Below are 23823 nucleotides of genomic sequence, written 5' to 3'. Positions count from 1 at the left end.
GGGATGTTCGCGACGGCGCGCGTGGACTGTTTTTATACTACGTGCACGCGCAGCATCCCTGGTGCGCCGGATGCGTGGCAGTCCCAACAGCATCCTACGAATGATAGCGGATAGGGTTGACTGTCCGTACTTGTCGCACTGTGAGGGATTGCATTCCCCCATCAGTGTTGTCTTATTTTAAATTAATGTTTGCTGTACCTACTAACCCCTTAATTTGTAATTTTTACAAATTAAAATATGTGTCCATGTGTTACATGGAATAAAAATATTCATTAATTCATTAAATCATTAATAATTCTCTTTATTCATCTTTCTCCTTAGGTGGCGAGGTTTTTGTACAATATGGGTATTTGTAAAATATAAAACACAAAAAAAAATAATACAAAAACACATATAAGCATTTTGTAAAAAACCTAATTCTAGGGTGCCGCCAGCAACGGGGCAGAGCCCAAGCTGCTGGTGGTCAGGGCTGCAGAGAGAGGAACCGCCGGACTATCTGCGCCGTACCCAAGACCACCGCCTTCTGCATCTGACCCTTGATCCAACCACCTAGCGAGAGGCTCTCAAGATGTTGGTCGAGACCCTCATTAATAATATCAATATCATCGAAGCCCTAAAGTTGCCTCTTAAACTTTAATAATGATAGTAAACATTTTGTTTAAATGTTAACCGGAAGAATCATACGACTTGTTTTGTATAAGATGATGAGTTGGACGACAACATGTTGCTCTTGTTAATAGGACGCATCACGCAACTGTGGATCGTAAATATCGACGATGTGCAGGGCGTTACCAAAATAGCGTTCAACCATTGCACTTGATTAGTTTAGTTTTCATGTTTGCGAATGCAATCTGAGTAAACATGTTGTAAAGGGTCTCTATTGTTTCCCATAAAGTTTTAAGTCATAATGTATTGTTTGTCCGCATTTTCGTTAGCCATAATTAGGTTTTTCTCAGAAACGCGTAACGTTTCAGGATTGCCATAAAACAAACCTAACCTAACCTATCTATATATTAGGACCTAAGGAAATTCCTGAAAAGTTAACGGTTTCAGAGTTATGACTAATGATAATATGACTATCATACATTATGACTTTCGATAATTACGCGAAAGAAAGGGATCCGTGTTGTAAAACCTGCTTTTGAAAGGGGCAGGTAGTCACAATGTAGCTAGGTAGGTACCTACCGATCAATGTCTTTTTTTTTCACTTCTCTCATATAAAGATTTATGTATGACTACCGTCTTCCGTCAGGAACTTATATTTACCTCGGTGAATGCACCTCTTATAGATAGCTACATTTATCATCCCGATGTTGCATTTACATTTTAACTGTAAAAAGGCAATGAGAAAGAACTTGGCCGCTATCGTCTGATATTTACATTATTAAACGTTGCACTTCGGCTTAAAAGATGATCATAACAGAGCCGAAGTGTTCGGCCTCCTCGCCGCGGTATCATTTCATGTCCTTATCTCAATTGGCGATCTTGAAATTACTTTATGCCTGTACCTGCACTGAAAATTATGCAAAAAAGCATCTTAATATCTTAGTAACAAACTATCAAATGCTTTGATAACGGCTGCGATGATGGCAAAGCTAATTTTGCTAAGAGCTTCAGTACACTTGCGCATGTAAATGTGGCAGCATTCCTCGCAACGTAGTTGGTCATGCTCGTGACTCGCTTTCTTTGGCAGGACTAGTCTTTAGTACCGATCGAGATAGGAGGCACTTAGGATTACTCTAAGAACTAGAAATATGCTTGAGGATTATTGGGATGGTATGTGACTTTGATTGATTCAGTTAACGTTCTTAAACCGGCATGTTTAAGTAGGTAGGGAACATCTTCGTCCAACAGGCTTAGTGCGAAGGATATGTTATCCGCAATAAATCGTTTCATGTCAGCATTCTTTAACACGCTCTGCCTATACATATCTGGTGTTGAGTCCGTCTAATAAGCAAACTTCTCATCGTGACCATTTTGGTGTTTACCCAACTAGTTTTTATTTTGATTTATGATAGGACGCATTAGAAACTTGCAAATTCCAGTTTATTAATTCAAACATGTCTAGGATGCAGCACAGTACCATTTTTATTGAGCTTAGTTTTTTTTTTAAATACATGATAGTACATAATATTCGTTTTACATCGCATACCATTACCTGATGTTCAGATCCAGATCCAGATTTCGTTTCTGTCAATTATAATCTGAGCTTAAAAATGCGGGTGCATAATATAATTGATATTTATTAATTACAATATTAACGATTTGACGACCGGTTTGGCCTAGTGGGTAGTGACCCTGCCTACGAAGCTGATGGTCCCGGGTTCAAATCCTGGTAAAGGCATTTATTCGTGTGATGAGCATGAATATATGTTTTCTATGTAATTAAGTATTTATAAATATTTATATATTATATATATCGTTGTCTAAGTACCCTCAACACAAGCCTTATTGAGCTTACTGTGGGACTTAGTCAATTTGTGTAATAATGTCCTATAATATTTATTATTTATTATTCCCTTTATTTATTTTTGATCTTAGGCTAGGTCATTTATAATATGAATATAAAAGTAAAATATAAAAACACTTACAAAACAATACAAAATGTATATAAACACATTATAAAAAACCTAACCTAGGGTGCCGCCAGCAGCGGGGCAGGGCCCAAGCTGCCGGTGGTCAGGGCCGCAGAGAGAGGAACCGGCGGACTATCCGCGCCGTGTCCAAGATCACCGACTTCTGCATCTGACCCTTGATCCAACCACCTAGCGAGAGTCTCTCAAGGTGTTGGTCGAGACTCTTCGCTATGAGACCATTCGTTGAAACGACTATCGGGACAATGATCGTCGAATCAACATCCCACATGGCGGTTATCTCGTGAGCCAAGTCTAGGACTTACTGGACTTGTCCTTCTCGGCTTTCACGAGATTCTCATCATGGGGGATGGTGATGTCGACGAGCACGGCCCGGCGTTGCGATCGATCTATTATCACGATGTCAGGCTTATTGGCTACAATAGTCCTGTCAGTAATAATAGATCGATCCCAATAGAGCGTGGCACGACCATTTTCGAGAACTGGCGCAGGTGAGTACTTGCAGTACGGTACTTCGCGGTCCACAAGGCCGTATAGAAGAGCAAGTTGCTGGTGAATAATCCTGGCTACGAGATTTTATGTCTGTGCTAGTACTCGCCGTTAGCAAGATGAGAACAACCGGAAATGATATGCCTGAGTGACTCTCCGGGACGGCGGCATGCCCGACAAATGTCGACCGTACCGTCCTTCAGGATATATTTCCGATAGTTGTTCGTCATCATCACTTCGTCCGCAATTGCACAGGCAAAACCTTCGGTTTCTCCGAAGAGGTCCCCGAATCGATACCAGTTCACCGATGCGAGCAGGTCTACGTCGGGTACTCGGGTCCCGTGAGGGCCTTGTAGAACCGCCCGTGTAGCACCTTACTCTCCCATGCCTCCTTGCGATCCGCAGTACTTAGTACCACAGGTTTGCGCCAGTTCTCGTTTGCCAAGGAGAGCGGCGTGAGGTTCCTGTCTACTGCCACCACATCACGATGCATCCCACACTCGTTGTTAAGGAAATACTTCCTGAGATTGCACACCTCGCGGTTGTGGAGATCTTTGGCGTTTAGGAAGCCGCGACCTCCACACTTCCGTGGGATGTACAATCTCATAACTGACGAGCGTGGGTGTAGCATACGGTGTGTGGTTAGCAGTAGTCGGACCCTCCGATCCAGGGCGTCCAGCTCGGTCTGAGTCCACCTTAGTATGCCAAAGGAGTATGTGAGTAGGGGCATTACCCAGGCGTTGAAGGCGCGCACTTTGTTGCCTCCTGACAAAAGACTGTTAAGGACTTTTGTGAGCCGACTGAAAAAGCGCTCCTTCACCGACTGTCTAATACCCTCGTCCTCAATACCCAACGACTGTGTCATACCAAGGTATTTGTAGGTTTCTGATTCAGAGATAGATCTGAAAGACATTGTCTCAGAAAGTTGTAAATTTGTTGAATTTACAACCTTCCCCCGCTGTACATGCATAACCGCACATTTATCGACACCAAACTCCATGTTGATGGCACTACTGAAAACTTCGGTGGTTTTCAGTAGCTCCAACAAGTCTTGGCTATTTGGTGCAAATAATTTGAGGTCATCCATGTACAGAAGGTGAGAAATGACTTCACCCTCTCTCCGAAGCCGGCAACCTAGTCCCGAATCCTTCAGCAGGGTGCTGAGGGGATTCAGAGCTAGGCAGAACCACAGGGGACTCAGACTATCACCCTGGAATATCCCTCGCTCAAACCCTTATAAAATCCTGCGGGCCAGGGCGGTCATCCCCACCTCCTGGTTGACGAAGGACTGTGGTCCACTGCCTCATACAAGCGCTTAAGAAGGCTCTTAAAGCTGTATCAACTTTATTCAGCTCTAAGACCCTCCCCAGCCATGAGTGAGGCACCGAATCATAGGCCTTCTTGTAGTCAATCCAAGCGGCAGAGAGGACCCCCTTATTCCGCCGGATTTTTTGGCAAATGGTCATGTCTATGAGGAGGAGCTCTTTAGTACCACGGGACCCAACCCTACATCCATTTTGAGCGGAGGCCAAAATGTTGTTAGCGCCAATGTGCGCGTTTATTTTTGATCTCAAAATGGATGTAAGGAGCTTGTAGAGTGTAGGCACGCACGTGATGGGTCTGTAGTTCTTTGCCTCCGTGGCACTACCGGACTTATAGAGCAGGAAGGTGACACCAGTTGTTAAGGAAGGTGGGAGAGAACCAAGCTCGAGGGCTTGTTGAAATTGTGCTGCCAAGCGTGAGTTCGAGCATCGGAACCATTTTAGCCAGAAGTTATGCAATCCATCCGGCCCAGGGCTTTTCCAGTTCTGAGCCGTGCGGATGGCACAACTTACGTCATCGGGGCTGATGGTGATTGCCCCCATAGGTTCGATGGACTCGCACTCACGCTCGACAACACTCATCCAACCCCCCTCGGTGTGTTCGACAGGCACTGACCAGATGCTACGCCAGAAATCAGTCATGGCAGTAGCATCTGGCGACCGCGTGTCGGACGCACGAAGGTTGGTTTCCTCCCACTTTCGGTATACCTTCCTTTGATCACTCTGAAAAAGACGATTCTGCTGGAATCGATCCACACGCTTTCTGTAGCGGCGAATACGGTTTGCCCATGCATACACTTTCTGCTTAAGAAAGTCGATGCGCTCCGTGAGATTGGCAATATAGTCGCGGGGCTCAATACCCGTCCCCGCGAACGCCTGATTCACAAAGCACATTACTCGGGGGCGGTGGTTGCCCCCCCTGAAGCAGGTCAGCTTTGCAATGAGAGTCCTAAACGAGTTGATACGTCGCTCGATCCGTATTTGCCATCCGGCGGTCCTAGGTGCACGTTCAGCGTCCGGAAACTTGACTCGTGCAACACGGCACGCCGCGATGGCTCCGCAATACATGATCGCGTGCGTATCATCTAAATCTTTACTAGTCCGCAGATATGGCTCTAGTAAAGCGTTTAGGGCTCCCATTAGCGCTAGATTGCGTCTATTCATAGGCAAACCTGGTAATCGTGGCCTAGTGTTGGGTGTGGACCGATACTGCGTAATCACCTCTTCCAGAGTCCTCCTCGGTTGCTCATTGGCTGTACTACTCACACTTTGCGCGAACTGCTCCTCCTCGCCGGCACTGAGATCCACCCGCGGCGCCCTCGGTGCCTGGTCGGGTGCCGGCACCGGATCTGGCGACGTGGCGGGCGGGTCTCGCGCCGAGGTGGAGGTTGAGCGAGCAGAAAGAGCCTCCAGGCGGAGCCGATCAAGTGTAGAGTCATCCAACCGCTTTCGCCGCTGGATGACTCGCACCTGATCCGATAATCGTTGCGCAGTCACTTCGATGGTCGGTTCAAGAGCCTGAAACAGAGGCAGAATCCGGACACGATACGCGCATAGGTTAGTTCCTCCCTCTGTAGCCCCATAGTAGGCGCGCATGACGTTCTCATTCATGGATTGAGACCATCGCATGCGACGCACTACACCACCGGCAGCGGGAGCCGTGGGCGGGGCAGGATGTCCCGCAGGCCCCAAGCGTGCCGGCAGCGGTGGCCGCCCTCGTCGCGCAGGTGGTCGTGGCGGCGGCGGCGGCGGCCCGCACTCGTCGCTCGACTCGCTGGTGTCGGGCGCGGTGGCGAATTCATCGCCCGACGATTGCGAGGAGACACACGAGGCGGGCGAGGGTGGTAGGCGTGCGTTGGATGTGGTAGACGCTATTTGAAGTCGCGTTTTGCTTCTGGTTTGCATTTTCTTTACTTAGATAGCTTTGTCGTACATGTTGAACACATTTTTACTTGTCAGAGTATAACCCGTATATACGTAACAGTATGGAGTAATCATGGGTTATATTTTTCATAAAATGGATGTGTTTTTCGTAAATACAGAATCAAGAAAATATTTAAAGAAAATTTACAAAAACACGACTGACGTTGACAGCGTCATTATTTTTTATTTTATTATTATTAAAAAATTGCATATTTAGATAGGTACCTATTTATTGGCGTCCGCGTTTATTTGTACTTATTACAAATATTTAGTATTATTTATTTAAGTACAGCTATAAATCTTCTTTCGACGACGAAAACAGTAATGTTACCAAAGAAAGCAAAAAAATAAACTAAAAGTGAAAATGTGTACTTAGCTTAATAATTCTTAAGATAGTATATTTTTGACGAGTTAGTATATTTTTCTTTATTGCTCATAAGGAAAAAATTAAAATAAAATTAAATTCAACAAATAATAATAACAGTCCAAAACAATAAAAATTAAAATAAAATGAGTCTGATTATCCGTCTAAATGATACTTATGTATGGAATATTTTAAAATGTTGTTGCCTGGATTGTGTTATTGTGCCTATAAAATAAATAAACCAATTTGTAATCTTTCGCTTTTTCTGGTATCACTATTAGCACGATCGGTTAAACAACTACTTTGTCCCCTTGTAAAACTGTTGTAAGACAAGTAGTACATAGTTTTATTTCATGAATAACTATCGCGGGAACCGAAGACAATATTAAAGATCCTACTTACAATTTAATTTTCTGTTTTGGTCGCAATATTGGTAAATTTATGCCAATTCATTCAAGTGACGCACAAAGAAAGCACACTTGTGGAGATAAATCAGATGCGCTGACGCCGAACAAGACGGACTTGATGCGATGATTCAACTGCATTTTCATTTGCACTTATGCGTAACGACTGAATTATGAGCTACACAAAATAAATGTAGTTATTGAAAATGCAATATTAAGCATTACCGACCCGATATTAACCAAAATAATATTTTTTTACCACACCTGCAGTAAACGCTCTTTTTATTCGTCTATAACTGATGTGAACGTTGCATTTTATTCACATGAGTTGCAAAGTATTAGCACAAAGCTGAAATCCTCCAAAACTCACCCCGGTTCGCCGCAGTGCACGACGTGTCTTTGCTCGGGAATATGAAAATCAGGCCCTTCGAGGAAAGTCCCTAACTCTTCTCCGATGTGTGCAGGATAACTATTTTCGGTATATAGCAGGTACTGACGGACGGACACGTGACGATCGAAGGTCTCGAGACCGATTCGCTCAGTGTTATACCTAGGAACATGTTGCTTATGGTGGCGGGTCAATCATGGGTCTGGGTTAGCATTTCACTCAAAGCACAGACTGATGTTTTTATCACAGTGCCCGGTAGCAGACCGAATTCGGGCGGATTCACTGTACGTAATACACTTAGAAGGCATTTATTGGCTGCTCATGTAGTCCCGTTTGCTGGATACATCAGCGATAAGTTCTTGATAATGCAATATAATGCCACGCCGCATACAGCCCGCGTCACTCAGGAGTACCTGGAGGAGGTCGGTATCAGTGTTATGGAGTGGCCAGCACGAAGTCCAATCAAACATATTTGGAACAAATCCCGGGCCATGAATTGGCGTGCACCTCTCAAGAGGTAGTTAAGAAATTGATAAGACCGATGGGAAAAAGTATGAAAGCCTGTCGATGTCATAAGGAGGGCAATACACGATATTAATTGCCCTCGATACAACATTGCTGAAATAAGTTCTACTCCGGTATGAATTTTTTAGACGGTAATGTTCTAAGGCCTGAAAAACTGAAAGTAAAGTCCGCGGACTTTTGATAAATACATTAATATATAGAGAAAACGCTTATCTATCACTTGGTATTAAATTTGTCGCGGTCACACTTTTTACAGAAATTGAAAAAATATTAAACAATCAGATTGCACCCCAGTATATACCTATTAACGCTCAATGCAACGCTATCCTAAATGACGTCATCGTCGCCTAGAGTCCTAGACGATCACTTTCGCGGTTGTCAGCCACGTTAAATTAACAAATAAAATAGGATTCGGTTAGTCTCCTGTGTGTAACGACATAAGCGGCCGCAATTAAAGATTCAATCAAAATTAAGGCAAGAGGACCATGCCCAACCCAACTAGTAGTATAGTTTCTATTTTTCTCCGTGAGCTTCTACGGATTATCGTCTTATCTATTGTTTAAAAACCGCAAAGGCGCGTGCCACCCAAATATATTTGTGTGAAAATCCGGCTCTGTTTTTTACCTGCTCTTCGAGAAACATACCATTGCTTCCTTGGCGCTAGCTAGCCGTGCGCTCGCATTACCAGTGCAAGCGAGGTCTTCGAATACGTATATTTTTTTCGGATCGCAGTGTCACAAGTTAAGCTGGTTTGAGCGCGTTTAGTCGCCTACCTTAGACGCACCAATAGAGATCAGACAGCTATTCTGTTAGAATTCTGTATTAGTTCATAATGAATCTTATTCCGTGCTCAATAGAGTAGTAATTCAATAAACGCTACCTATGCGGCCTCACCATTTTTTCATAGTGGCACGCGCCTTTGCGGTTTTTAAACAATAGATAAGACGATAATCCGTAGAAGCTCACGGAGAAAAATAGAAACTATACCAAGTTACTGCTATATAAATGTACGAGAGATTTGTCCCGCGAAAATCCGCGCGATGGCGCATTAGCCCAGTTTAGAAATAACCTGGAATGTGACACGTCATTATAACAGTCGGCGGAATGAGAATATGAGATCTTCGCCTTCCCTGGTTCCGAGAAGAGGAAAAAAATCACGCCTGAAAAGGAAATCGGTCGAACAAAGTTATATGTGCCGGTGCTCGTGGCGAAGTTGCAATGCCATGTTAGTCCCTATTTTATCCGCTGGCTGTAGTCAGCTTATTTATGGTGTAAGTAGGTGGTCTCGTTGGGTTGCCAGGAATCCGTAAAGGAATAAAAAGAAGTTTTAGCCCTAATGAGTGTTCCATATAGGAATTCGATCGATTTTACGAATCATACATTTTGTCCTTGAACTTTTGTGTGTGGTGGAAAACAAAGAAAAGCAATTACCTATAAATAATAATCACAGAATGAGCGTTAATATATATCACGGTACCTAAGCATACTAGGTAGAAGGTGTAATAGGTATATTATACCTACAATTTTTTATTTATATCTCATTGACTAGGCACACAAATAAGCCTGATTTTGTAACTTGTAGCTAACTATATTATTTAACAGATATCATTAACTTGAAAACCGAACACACTAAACAATATGAACAGATTAGTTCAAATAGACTTATTTACTTTATTAACAGGATATAGCTGCGATAACGATATTCCTGATATATTTACGACTGTTTATATCGACAGATTTGTAGCACTGTCTTAAACCCTTGGAGATAGTGTCCATAGTCTAACTCGGTTTGATACAATTTAGGAGTGTTTGACACAATGTTGCCTTTCTCAAAACTAGATCGCATCGATGTGTATTTTCAATCTCTCCCTTTTCGCCAACAGAAAACATATTTTTGTGACACTAGAGTACATTAAGTTAGCTAATGAATGGCACCACCTTCGACTAAGTGTTGGTTGGGTGTCATAATAAAATGTGCTGTTTATAGTAACATCGGTTGTTGTTTATTCCTATAGTGATTTTATGTAACGCTGCAGTTAGCTAAATAACTTTCTCCGAGTCTGTGTCTAAATATCGACGGAATATTTAAGGTTTAACGTATTTATAGGTACACACTCACGGCTTTGAATTCTCATTTTATTTTATTCCTTAGCACGACACTAGGTATTAACAAATAATTACTTCCAAATTCAACACTAGAAAAGAGGTGGAGGAAAAATTTCTTCAACAATTTCATGATATTGTTTAATTACTCTTCCCTCAGATGATTTGACACACGTTTATACCTACTGGATCCGTCGATAATGTATCTGATCTAAGGTGCTGTTGCCGAAGTGTTTTATCTAATAATTAAATCACAATTGGAAAACTTCCTTTAAATGAACTTTTTTGCAGGAAACCCCAACGACAAGATCCTCTACGGGCGTCCAAACAAGCGGCGTAGCGCGTCGTTCCCCGCGCCGCGCTCGCTCGACCGGCGCCACTCGCTCCGCATCTTCGGCTCGTCCAGCAAGTACCTGCAGCGCTGCGCCTCCACGCGCAGTCTGCACCACAAACACAACAATACGACCGACAGCTCTTCGTCCACCGACTATCCTCCCAGCGTTGAATCAGCGTCGCCTAGTAAGATTTACGGGTGTCCCGTGTAATGTCGTTTATCTATCCTTGTTACTGTAGTTTTAACGTTTAGGACCGATACAGACGGACTGCAATTTGTATGGGAACTGCACGCCGACTGCACGCCAACTGCAACGTCGGTGTGCAGTTTCCATACAAGTTGCAGTCCGTCCGTACCGTGCAGGCGGTGGACCGGTGTGAAATACTGTCTCGATCTGTTGAGCACACCGAGCTTTTTTGAGGCTAATTTGGCCTTACTCTCTAAATGGCCGCGGAACTGGACTTCACTCGAGATGTCGACGCCGAGGATTATGATACCGGCTGTGGCAGTCAGGGGAGTGTTCTCAAAACGAGGTGACACGACCAACTCTAACTTTTTAGCGGTAAACGCGTCTTCGTCTTCGTATGGTTAAAACGGACTAAGTTATAGGTAAGTCGACCCCATTCAGAGACTTCTTTTAGGGAAGTCTCAATTTCAGACACAAGTTTGTTCCGGCTCTCGATGACGTTTTCCCGAGAGATATTGGAGTGGCCGGTGTAGGAGGCATATATCACCTGTACTATCATCAGCATAACAATGAATGCCGCTGATTTGCAGCATATCAAATCATTTACTGCAAATCATGATATGTGTGTGTGACTGTGTGTGTGTGTGTGTGTTGTGCATCGATCTGCATCCTCTTCAGAAGATGCTGAGGTATTTTATAATGTAATCACTATCATAAGTGCAACATACAAAGTAATACCTACTTCTGTCAAGTTTTTAAAACTCTGTTTAAAAAAAAATGTGTAAAAATAGGTATGTTGCCATCTATGACTCCAGCATTTCTACCCAGTTACATGTTCTATAATCTAATATGAATTTGGTTCTGAACGGAGTTTCATGAATTTGATTTCATTCCACTACAATACTACGCGGTTGTTTCAGAAAAAGCGTCCCTGCTGTCCCGCTTATTCAGACGAAGCGGCCGCAGCAAGCAGGCGCGGGCGATGAGCACCTTCTCTGCGCAGTTTCCCCCCACCGAGTGGTTCAACTCCAAGGCGGTGCACCTTCACTGCGTTGCTACACAGACCAACTCTAAGGTACGACAGATGTTTAACACTACCTTGAATCTGGTATACTACCTACCTCTACCTCTGCTTACTTGGAAATTACAGGTCTTAACTTGACTATTAAGACCTGTAATTTCTCATGCATATCAAGTATCAACACAAACAACACATCGGTGTTAATGTATATAGTACCTTATGACTTTTAAAAAACGAATACCTACAAACGTTGGAATAGTTAAGAGCCAGAGCCTGATGCAGGAGATATTGGAGTAATGCTTGTTATTTTGTATTTCCAGGAGTCACTGCAGAGTCAAACATCATACGTGTCATCATACTATGACGGTTCAGAGATTAGTAATCGGTCGTCTACGCTCCCGCGACGACACAAGCGGCACCTTTCCACCGAGTCCGGGCTCGCGGGCTCCGTCCACTACGACCACTCCCCGGTGCGCCACTCAAGCCCTAGCTCCGGCAGCCTGCCCCGCTCCACTCTAAGCAGAAGTTCTACCAACAAAACTATGCTTGACCACTTCGGCTCCCCACAACGAAACAGCGACCCTAAGCTTAGAGATAGTCCAAGCGGTAGCTTGAGAAGAGTCGACTATGCGCATTCAGACCACATCATGTCCACTAGCGGCCCCTCTAGCCTCGAAAGCACAACGACACATCGAACCCCAAGAAAAGACTCCAAAAACGGGTCAGAACAGAACTCACCCATGAAAAGAAACTATCACACTAGTGGCAGCAGCGGTCACTCCAGTTTAGAATCCCACATATCAGACCGCACGCTGAAACCGTCCCCTAGTCACAGCAACGCGCCGGGCCTGAGCAGAGCGCAGTCGCTTGTCAAGGTTCAGAGTTTGCAGAGCTCTCCCAAGAGCCTGCATAAATACAGAAACAAACCACCGATGGTTGGCGGCGAGACAAAAAACGGCAAAATTTCCCCGAGAACTTCTCCAAAAAACTGCCCAAGTACCCCCAAGAAAACGGGCACACCGCTGCACCACAAAGCTATAGGGCCGAAGGCAGAGAGCCCCTCTCCTACTATGATGTCATCCGCTAACACCAACAACTCCATTACGCTCAAAGTTACCACGAATACGATATCTCAAAACGGTGGAACTAACACCAAGGTTTACGTACAAAATTCGCCCGTAAGATCCGTAATCACGTTCGAAAACGGAAAAGTTACTGAAACAAGCAACGGCAGCAATATTTACATCATCAATGACGATAGACAAGTTGTTTCTGTGTCGCAAAATGGTGTCGGGAACCAGACGACAAAAAACCCAACTGAAACCTCATTCGAAACTTGTGTTGAGAAAAACAATCAGCTCTATCAAGATACAGAAACCATTAAAGTCCAAGAAAATAAGTTCAATAAAAATTCAATAAATGATACTGGTATGAATAATAACCGCAAGTTGTCGTTGCAAATTGGAGCTACGAATAATAACAGTTTCATATACAAAAATCAACTGAACAATTCGAATGAGGTCGCTTCAAACCCTGCATCTCCAGCTATTCATAATAACATAAATAACCTGGACAACACCACAAACAGCAACCCTTCAACTCCAACCAAGAGCTACGATAATATTATTGGATCTCTGGGAAGCCTGAGGTATCAAAAAAACTCTCTAACATCGGCTAACGGTGGACTGCAAACAAATATAAATTCAAACAGTGAGTTGAAAAGCGTCGATTTACTAAAGAAAGCTGCAGCGTTACAAATGCTGAACGGACTTCCGAATGTAAATAACAGGATGAGCTCGGACTCCATCGCTAATCTTTTATCAAAAGGCGTTGAGAAACCGGCCGTGTTAGGATCCGAGCCTAACTTGGCTTTAAAGAATCAAGACACGATTAAAGATATCAACACGTCGACGGAGAAGATAAATAGTTTGGAGAATAAACAGAAGAGGTACAGCCTAAGCCAGGAAAGTAAGAAAGAGAATCAGGATTTTTACAACTTCCCTAGCTTAAGTGACTTGAGCTTTAATTTCACTAGTTTAGCAGCGCAGAAGATATTAAAGGGGGTCAGTATAAACAGTGTGGACACACTGGTGGAACTCAACATGGCGGCCACAACGGAGAAGCAGAACAACCGCGACGTGGCCGCCGTGTGCACCGACTTTGGTCTTGTATAGTAGATATAACACTTGTTCATTTTGTTAAAAATGTAAAATAGTAGTCTTAACATTATAAAATAAGTTAGTTGTGTAACTTATTCATAACTACTTTATAACAAGCTTTAGATACGCACTACTCGTAATACTTAGTTCAAGACCTGTACTCATTTTAAGAATTTGTACTCCTCAACATTTTTGAACTATCTTTTTACTGTATCCTACTAAAATGGGTTTGAAGCTACTAACGCGTCAACAAAACGTAGACATTAACGTAACAATATTCATACGTGTATTATCTTAAAACATAATCAGTAAATTCTTAGTTTGTAGCTCACTTTGAAGTAATGGGACAATAAAATTATCACCATGTGAGTAAAGGTGGCCTAAATCAACAATGTATATTCCACAGAAAGCTAGTGCCTATAATGTAGTATTAATTAATGTCCTTTACACTAGATTTCATTCTCCCACGTCTTGCACCTAATATTTATCACACCTATCCTATATTTAGCCTATGATTCCCTGCAACAGCACTTGTAATTGTGCCATCACTATCCAGTGTGAAAGTCGAGTACAAACTAGAATACCTGTCACCATTCAGTGAGCCAGAGTCCATCCACCATTGGGAATTAATAAGAGTATAATTAAACAAATGTCATGTTTAAGTGCCATAAATAAAATCATAGAATGCATGATGTAGTTGAGCTGGCAAAAGATTGGTGTTAAAAATTGGTATCTGTAACATTAGATCTGCATGTGCCACTGATTCACAAAATCAAATTGTTCCGAGATTGAAGTAAATATGCATAGGTAATTACTGTAAATTGGTTCAGAAGGCGTATTGCCAATATCGACATCCCGAAAAACGTTATTTGCCTCTTATTCGAGAGATAGAGACACTGATAACAATTTTCGATTATTAGGGTTTCGTACCTACCTCAAAAGGAAAAAAACGGAAACCTTATAGGATCACTTTGTTGTCCGTCTGTCATTCAAGACCCTTTATCTAGAGTTAAAATTAAAACCATATCTACAGTCACTCGTCAGGTCTGCAGTCCCTTGAAGCTGTGAAAAAATCAAACTTTTCAAAAAGATACGGCCGCTTTTGCCGTTAAAAACGTATATTTCGACACTCTCAAGGGAATCAAAATTGACAGGGTACTTGCGGTTGACCTAGAACTACCTATGAAATATGGCAAGTAATACCGTCTACAAGTATAGGGTGTTTTCAATGGAATAAATGATATATGAAACTCTGAAAACTATAATTTTGTTATTCAATCGTAAAAATCTTTATTTTAAGGTATGTCGTCGTACATAATTGTATTGGTGGCCAAATATTTTGTAGATTTTTACAAATTTTGACAAAAGAGTAAAATCTGAAAAGCATATTTTTATGTACGGAACCCTTGGCGGGCGAGTCCGACTCGCACTTGTCCGGTTTTTTTGGGGCTTGGTGATCTTTGCGGCAACCTCTGGTGGTCAAAAGTTGACATTTGTCAATCCAGGTACCACAAAATGTGTTTATGTACAGCGCCATCTAATTTAGCTGTTAAACCCGGGGCACGTTTTTTCTTAGACTTTATAACAAAGAAATTATCTGGACATTTGTCGTCAAACCTCCAAATTACTAATTCAAAATGAAAATGACCTACCTAATACTGAGAGGTTCACGGTATCTCACAATTTTTGTTGCATTTATGAAGTTGAATACTTATATTACGAATAAATGCTCGTAAAATTGACATTTAAGTCGCGTGTAAGCGGCATAAAGTTGCTTATTATGCTCTAGAGCATAAAGTAAAATCATCTCTTACAACCCTTATTGACTTTACAATAAAGTGCAAAATCTGCCATACGATTTTCTTTAGTATTGAGAAAATACGGTAAAAACCTAAAATATTGGATATTTTTGTATATTTTACTCACAATCGAAGTGAAAAGTAGAGTATACAACTCGGACGTAAATGTCCCAATGCCTTCCTCGACCTATATCGGTCCGAGCATACTCGGAAGACGTGGGTAGCTTTATGCCCTAGTTGTACAATATACTATTGATTTTGTGAACCACATGGTACAAGTAGAAACATAAAGGGTAATATTTATTAATTAGGGAATGTAATCGGAAGTCAATGCATAGATCCTAGAATAAGTGTTCCAATAACGCCATTTGTAAAAATGTATTAACAATAAAAGTTGATGCTTTTAAGGTTTTGTTTTATTTTTATGACTAGGTCAGTATTAAATACAAAAATAAGTAAAAAATATGAGGAACAGACATCTCCCAAACATTTATTTTATTTAAGTCCTGCCCGAAATAATTAAATGAAAGTCAAAGGGGGCCTAATCCTATAAGAACATTAGGAACCATGCGAGTTGGAGGGTATGCCATTGTGACCTACTTAAATCGAAAAATTTAAACGTTGACGCTAATAAGTAGAAACCTATAAGCAAGTGCTGCCCCTACACTTCACGCACGCTCTCTTGCGCTTTGTAAGTGCTGCCATCTTGTGGCTCAATTCGCGTTAAAGAATATTTTTATTTTCTCAAAAAGAAATTTACGTTTCACTTATATAAGAAACATTTTTCTATAAAATTTGATGAATAGGTATATAAAATTCATAATTATTATTTATACATTGTGTAGATAAAGTATTTAAATTTTACAAATGTTTGGTTCAACAAACATGCATTAATATAATACGATAAACGTAAACAATAATATTACAGATTTATTTCTAAGTACTAAAGCATGCAGTATCACTAAAATTACATGGTTTGTAATTAAAGTAATTATCATAATGAAAAAATATAAGTTCGAGAGATCCAGATATTACACATTAAAAATGAATAAAAACCGGCCAAGAGCATGTCGGGCCACGCTCAGTGTAGGGTTCCGTAGTTACTCTTCCGTCACAATAAGCTAAACTGGAGCTTAAACTATAGTAAATTGCTAACCAAGGGATGAAACGGTACCTTTCACCTGAGTTAAACAAATAGGCAAATTTGCATAATCAGTACCTAATTAAAATAAGTCTTTTTACTATGAAGGGAAAACTTTTTGCGATAACTCAAAAACAGCTAAACTGATCATGTCCGCTATAGTTTTCATTTAATGTCTTTCTTAAGCTCTACTTCCACGATTTTTTTCATATTTTTTGGACCTATGGTTCAAAAGTTAGAGGGGGGGGGGACACATTTTTTTTCTTTCGGAGCGATTATCTCCAATTATATTCACTTTATCAAAAACGTTTCTTGAAAACTCCTATTAGTTTTGAAAGACCTTTCCAACGATAACCCACACTCTAGGGTTGAAGAAAAAAAAAAATTTCACCCCACTTTACGTGTAGGGGAGGTACCTTGGACCTTGTCGGCTTTATTGATTTATATATCCATGCCAAATTTCAGCTTTCTAGCACTAACGACCACGGAGCAAAGCCTCGGACAGACAGACAGACAGACGGACATGGCGAAACTATAAGGGTTCCGTTTTATGCCATTTGGCTACGGAACCCTAAAAATGAGGTAGACGTAGAATTTAAACGGGCAAGTTGCACAAACAAGGTGTACAACATAATGAAACAGTAAAACAGTAGCTTAGGTCAGTTATAACTCAGTAGGCTTTCGTCATTTCGGATACTTATAGTGTTTTAATTTATTTTTAAATATTATAAAAGTGCGTGCATTGTTTATAGTATCAGGTACTTTATTATATAACTGTACTCCTGCAAAAGTCCCAAATTCAAATTCGTTTTCCCCGAGTGCTTTTTATTTGTGGCAAAAAAATGTGATCCTTTCTTCGGCTATTGCGTTTGGATATCTGGTGTTTTTAGGGTAGTTTATTAAACTTTGGAAATTTAATCAATGTGATTTTAGAGGGGGATTTCATTTCATTTGAACTTGATTTTAATTGTGATATTAATTTAATTTATAGAGTATACTAGTTCATTATTTAATAACAATTTTAATTAATTTATTTATTTGTGACTGATTATTTATTTAAAATTAATGTAATAATTATACTGTGGATACTAAGTGACTAACATAGTCTTAAAGATAATTTGTAACTAATTTACATATATGGGTATAATACCTGAAATAAATAGTTCAATTCAATTCAATTTACTATGAATCATACCGCTTAGAAGTTTTTTTATTAGTACACATGTACTGTAGTATATAGTTGTTCAATATTCATAAGTTTTGTTTCCATCATGTAAATTTGTTTACTGGGTGTTAGATAGTCATAATGAAAAAGCATTTTGATGATTTTATTTTGCGCAATTTGAGTGGTTTCAGATTCGTTTTACATGCATTACCCCAGATTTCGATTAAATACATTAGATGGGGTTTTGCAAGAGAGTTGTATATAGTTTGGCGGACTCGTTGTGGAAGGCAGTGTACAATATTACGAAGGGAGCCTAATAGAGACGATAGCTTTGACCTTACTTTTTCAATGTGTGTTGTCCAGGTTAGAAAGGTGTCTAATGTAAGGCAAAAGGTGCAATAATATAATACATTTTTCGTTTGTTTTTTGTTGTAGTACTTCTCCATTGATTTTAAGAGGCATATGTGACGATATCTTTTTATTTTTCGATTTAAAAATAACGTAAGATGTTTTGGAAGTTATTCACTGTAAGGAGATTATAACGAAATCAGGAGTACCTATAATTTATCAAGATCCTCTTTCGTTCTTGAGTAATCAAGTCAGCAATTCAAAAACTAATCTACGCTTCGCGCCAAATACCGCCAATATATTAAACAAGGACAAGGATTCAGAAAAAATCCAGTGCTGCCTCGTAGAGTTCATGCACGCTGCACGCTCCCTAATTGAATTGCTCCATACTTGCTAGAGATGCAACGGATATTGGGCCACTATTCGGTATCCTATTCAGCCACAATTTAACTATTCGGCCAGATACCGAATAGTACGTTAACGCGTAGATAACGGTAAATGAGGGGTAAAAAAAAGTAACAAACTACAAGTAATCATTTTTAAGATCAGTATAATATTTCCGACTACCTTCTTTCTTCTTCTTTATACTTACCAATGTATTGGTGCATGCAAGTTCTTGAACTGTCTAAATGGGCCTTTGAGGTGCATTACTATGACCACTAATTTTAAGCGGTTTGTCAAACCAGTTCATAATCATCTATGCATTATATTGCAAGTAAAATATCTCAATATTATTTTGGGGATTACCTGACCAAGCATTTGTTATTAGAAGTTTTAAGAGGAAAGGGGACGACGTCACGCGACCGTTCCGCGGTATATTCCCATTTGTCCCCGCCAGGCAAAGATGGAAATAGGCATTCATAAGAATCATTCCCATCTGTCCCTGCCTCATATGGCGGCGGTCACGTGGGGCGGGGACGAATCAACGACAAGAAACAAACTCCAACCAGTTTTCCCAAGTCCCTATAGATCCCTAACCATTGGCACTGCCAAGTTGGTGCAAAATAGTTGGAGTTTGGTAGTATGTAGAGTCCGTCTAAGGTAAATGTCATATTTTCACTCAAATCAAGTATACTGTAGAGTTGCCACATGCATGCACCCATGAGGGACAGAACAGGCACTAAGGCAGTAGACCACTTAGGACTTTTTAGAAGTAGGCAGAAATAAAAAGTGAGACTATGACAAGTACAAACAATAATAGCACTTCATGACTACTACTAAAATTTCCATGTCACTATCTTGTTTGGTTATTTCTCCCCTTGTCACCTCTATAGATTATATTTTGTATTTTCATGTGATTTTCATAGTAATTTGGTGGATATGGTGACACTTGAGTCACTAAAAACTCTATGCTTTTCTTGACAAATCGTCTTTGGTCAGCTTGGCCCAAATCTATGCAAAATGAAGATGACAGAAAAAGCAACACCAAACATTTGTTGACAACATAAGTGTCAATATAGTATTGATTATTCCATGACACATGTCACATAAATATTGCATGAATAAAAAGTGGTGAAGATTCCATTTACCCCTTACATTGGCTTTAAACAAACAATGGTAAATTGCAATGCCATAGATATCAAGGGTAACTATGTATTCACATTTAAAGGCCACTGATTATTGCCTTCACACATATCACCATTTTTTTGTCCACCTAATTTCTTTGAACATGTCTTCAATGACAATGAATCACTACTTATTGATGATGATGATATTTATCATAGTTCAGAATTGGGGCCCTCTAACTAAACAACCAGAAATCATCAAAATATTGACAGACTGTCAAGAATGAGTCCAAAGAAATTAAGCAGACCTTGGTTGAATTTCATGGTTTTAATATTCTTATCCTTTTAACGGCTGTAGACTGATATAGGTATACCCAGCTCATTTTGCTACAGTCTGATAAATAAGTTCTTACTGGTGGCGACATGAGCACGCTCAATGAAAAATTCTAAGCAGTTAAAAGGTTAAATTAAGAGAGGTTAATATTATATTATTTTAAACTATACATGCAGTTTGAAGAAAATTCCAAAATCAGCAGTTTTATGCGTAAAAATATAAAACTTTATTAAAATCTATAAGTAACAAGATTTAAGTAAATTTACTTATTATTACTCTATTTATTATCTAAGAGCAAGTTATTGTACTGTGCTCCATTACGTCACTTACTTGCGAAGGCTCGGTCTCGGTTTGACTCTTTATGGAATTCAACCAATCATCGGTAGGATCTATCTTAACTACTTCAGGATCAGAACTGTCACTCTTTTCATCTTCTGTAACGTTCTCACTGATTGCTTCTTTATTTTCTACACATTCAGGCTCTTGCGGTGGCATAACCGGTACAGGATCAATTATAACTTCTCTGAACTGTTTGGAAACTTCCTCAGTTCTTATGTTCACGTAACACACACAATTCTCCGTTCTAGTCAACTGTCTCAGAGCTGCCTCTTCTATAGCCAAATTTTCATCCGTTTCGTTACTCAATTCCCCGATAGTTTTATAGGAGTACATGTGGTCATCATTCGGACTTACGTACTCTTCCAGAGTAAATATACTATTATCAAAATTAAGCTTTTCTAAATCGATTAAACCGTAATTACTTACATTATCTAGTAATGTGGACTCATTGTCATAAGATATATGGATATTTTGAACACAGTTCCGCTTCAGATCATTGTCGTTTTGGCATTGTTTACGTATAGCGTCGAGCTGCCTCAGCGTCTTGAGTTCCCTCGCCTTTAGAGAGGCGTAAATGCGAGCGAATGACTGTTTTACTGTTGCTTTTAACTGAAAGCAAACATATATTACTGATAAAAAGGTATTAATTAAAAAAATATCAGACATTCGTATTAAATAACTTACGTTTTCAATATTTTGATCAAAATCATCTGGGTCACTCGCCATGTTTACTTTCGTATTTTTTTTTAATGGTGCTACCTGTTTCAACTACCAAGTTCTACCATTTGCGCTGCCACTTTCTATTTCTGTAAAAGATGATTCTAAGGTAAAAACGTATTTTCACGGATTTATTCGTTGCAGTTCCAATGGTTTGTAAAAGCATGATCAGAACTATAACCATGTTCATGCTAGGTGCTAAAATAAAATATATTATTGCACCTGGGACAAGGGGGCGAAAGTGAGCCGTTCGGTCGGGCATTATCAGAGGGCCTACCACGAACCAAGTTCGACGTGTTGCCTCTGTTGCACTAGTAAATTCGTACGTAAGTCGAGTGTGGTTCGCGGTACTCGCGGTAGGCCCTCAGTTTTCCCATAAGAGATTGTTCTCCTTACCTCTACCCTCCATACTTTATCTACCAAAAAGAAGCATTTCCCTACACTGGCAACACATATAAAAAAAATGAATAGTATTGATTTTTCGTTTGACAAGTCGGCGGAAAACATCGTCTGTTTTCTAATCGTAAATGGATTAAAATAATTCGAATTCTTTGAGAATTTTTTATTCGAATTGTGTTTAAACTACAATATGAGTGAATTAAGGCACCGAGGTGGCGAAGGTGATAGAAACGATAAAGCGGAGACCGCTGGAGAATCTGACCATGTAACTATGAAATCTTGTTTCTTTCCAAATAGGAAACCAGTTTAAGTTACAGCGTTACTTATATTACTTATATTTATTAGGTTGATTCGGAGGAAGAAAAGGTATTGGAAGAGAAATATGTAGACGATTTGGCGAAGAACCTTCCCCAAGGAACGGATAAGACCCCTGAAATTCTGGACTCTGCTCTTTCGGGCCTGTCTTCGAGGTACGCTAATTGTTTGACTCTTTGAATTACACTTTTATTCTGATTAAAATATGCTTAACACATAATACAGGCAAAATGTCATGATATGTAATTAATCAGTAATTGGAACCCTTTCTAGTTCAGGAGCATTTCTACAGTGTCTAATTAAAATTTTAAATGAGTTGCTATACCTACTAGTGTACTCACTTCATTTCAATTAATTTTTTTGATAACAGTAGAGTAGGTAGGCCTTAGTTTCGTTCATATTTGAGTAGTCATTCATCATATTTTTAACATCATAATTCAAAATGTACATAACGCTCATACAAATATAGCATCAAATTTTTACAACGTTCAGCAAGCAGAAAATTGCATTTACACATTATGAATGGAATTCATTCATAAAGTGGCTAGGCACTTTTGCAGCTGGGTGTACATTCTTCATCAGGTATATTGGAGTGGCCAAGTGCTCACAAACACCTAAACACGCCTCTATTTTCAAGGCATTAGAGTGCATGTTCAGACTAGAGTTGTGCCCGCTTGGTCTTTAAAAAGAGCGCTCCGATCTCGGTCAATCGGTCAAACGAACTAGTTCGCTCTTTTAGGTCCTTTAGTTCAGGAGCAAATCTCGAGATCTGAATGAGGATGACTAGGTTATATCTTGCTCTCGCTCGCAAATAAACAGAGCGAGAGCGTGAGAGAGCGAATTTCTTGACCTTGACTCATTCCGATCATTCGCTCCCGACCGATTTGTTACTTGGTACTGAGGGCCTACCGCGAACCACCTTCGACGTGCTGCCTCTCTGTCGCACTTGTAAATTCGTACGTAAGTGTGACAGGGAGGCAACCCGTCGAACGTAGTTCGCGGTAGGCCCGCTGACATACCGACTACTGAACTAAAGGACCGAGACCGATTAAGAGCGCTTAAGATGAACTAGTTCCTTTCGGTCTGTGGTGGGATTTCATTCCTTTTAGTTCTTCGGTCCTGACCGACTCAAGCCTAGTTCAGACATTTTTGAGCACCTCGGACATTCTGATATATCTAATGAAGACTGAAACATAGTAGCTAATAACTTAATTGATGTTCTCTGAGGCTGAACCGAAGAAGCCTGTTGTATTATAAGTTACAAGGTTATTTAATCCTATAATAGTTTTGTTTATAACTTATTATAGTAACAACTATTTTGTATCTGGGTTTTATATCAATTTTGGAAATAAACTGTTAAAATAATTGAAACAACCATTTTTTAAATGGCAACACCCTATAGAAATATTTTTTACAATATTGTTATTGTTCACCAATAAATAATATTCAAAAACAAGTTATAAGTATAAAAAATTAGTAGGTAGTTAAAAGGCAGTCTTATTGGTAAAAAATATAACTCTTCCAACACAACAAAAACAATGAAAAATAATAATTTGTGCTATAAATGAAAACTTGTTCTTGCCTTAGCATTCATTTAAAATTAACACATTACTCATAGTTTACCTAAAGCCTAAATTAAATGAGCAAATTAAATATATTAACAAGTGCCATTCATTTCCATTGTTCACATTTGGGAACTTCTAGAAACACTAAATAAGCTAGAGACTATTTAAAATAAAAAATAAATTAAAAGTAACTTGCCAGTACCAATAGGTTTCTTCAATTTAACCTGAAGAACTTTTTTTTACCAGTTGTTGAATTTTATTTTGTTACATTAAATGTCATAGATCCATGAAAAGAATGTACTCCTATCTTAAAGGCCGGCAACACACTTACAACCACTCTGCTTGTTGCAGGTTTCTTGGGTAACATTAATCACTTACTATCA

General features: G+C 40.0%; 3 protein-coding genes across 3 annotated transcripts in view; 2 read left to right on the top strand and 1 right to left on the bottom strand.

Moving 5' to 3' along the window:
• LOC133519804 (putative uncharacterized protein DDB_G0282133) overlaps positions 1-16019 on the top strand; it is a 198217-nt gene extending 182198 nt beyond the window's left edge. Inside the window, exons 7-9 of the mRNA XM_061853915.1 lie at positions 10404-10631; positions 11554-11708; positions 11975-16019. Of these exons, the coding sequence (XP_061709899.1) occupies positions 10404-10631; positions 11554-11708; positions 11975-13828 (2237 nt within the window). The 3' untranslated portion in view covers positions 13829-16019. The remainder of the gene's footprint in view (positions 1-10403; positions 10632-11553; positions 11709-11974) is intronic.
• A 4281-nt stretch (positions 16020-20300) lies between these two features.
• On the bottom strand, positions 20301-21257 carry LOC133519808 (uncharacterized). Its single transcript, XM_061853919.1, has 2 exons — positions 21129-21257; positions 20301-21053 (listed from the first exon to the last, which is right to left on the bottom strand). The coding sequence occupies exons 1-2, from the start codon at positions 21168-21170 to the stop codon at positions 20394-20396; spliced, it is 702 nt and encodes a 233-aa protein (XP_061709903.1). The 5' UTR covers positions 21171-21257; the 3' UTR covers positions 20301-20393.
• Positions 21258-21622: 365 nt separating this feature from the next.
• The window catches only part of LOC133519807 (phosphatidate cytidylyltransferase, photoreceptor-specific), a 51089-nt gene continuing 48888 nt past the window's right edge, over positions 21623-23823 (top strand). The window contains exons 1-2 of the mRNA XM_061853918.1: positions 21623-21825; positions 21906-22030. Coding sequence (XP_061709902.1) covers positions 21751-21825; positions 21906-22030 — 200 coding nt within the window. The 5' untranslated portion in view covers positions 21623-21750. The remainder of the gene's footprint in view (positions 21826-21905; positions 22031-23823) is intronic.

The sequence above is a fragment of the Cydia pomonella genome, chromosome 7 (genome assembly GCF_033807575.1).
Source record: "Cydia pomonella isolate Wapato2018A chromosome 7, ilCydPomo1, whole genome shotgun sequence".
NCBI classification, from domain to species: Eukaryota; Metazoa; Arthropoda; class Insecta; order Lepidoptera; family Tortricidae; genus Cydia; species Cydia pomonella.
The sequence above is the reverse complement of the archived record's forward strand: the minus strand, read 5'-3'. Positions and strand labels throughout refer to the sequence as shown.

Coding starts and splice junctions, on each gene's coding strand:
- LOC133519808 (XM_061853919.1), bottom strand. CDS start 21,170: ATGGCGAGTGACCCAGATGATTTTGATCAAAATATTGAAAAC. Junction 21,054..21,128: donor TTGATCAAAATATTGAAAAC/GTAAGTTATTTA, acceptor GTTTGCTTTCAG/TTAAAAGCAACAGTAAAACA.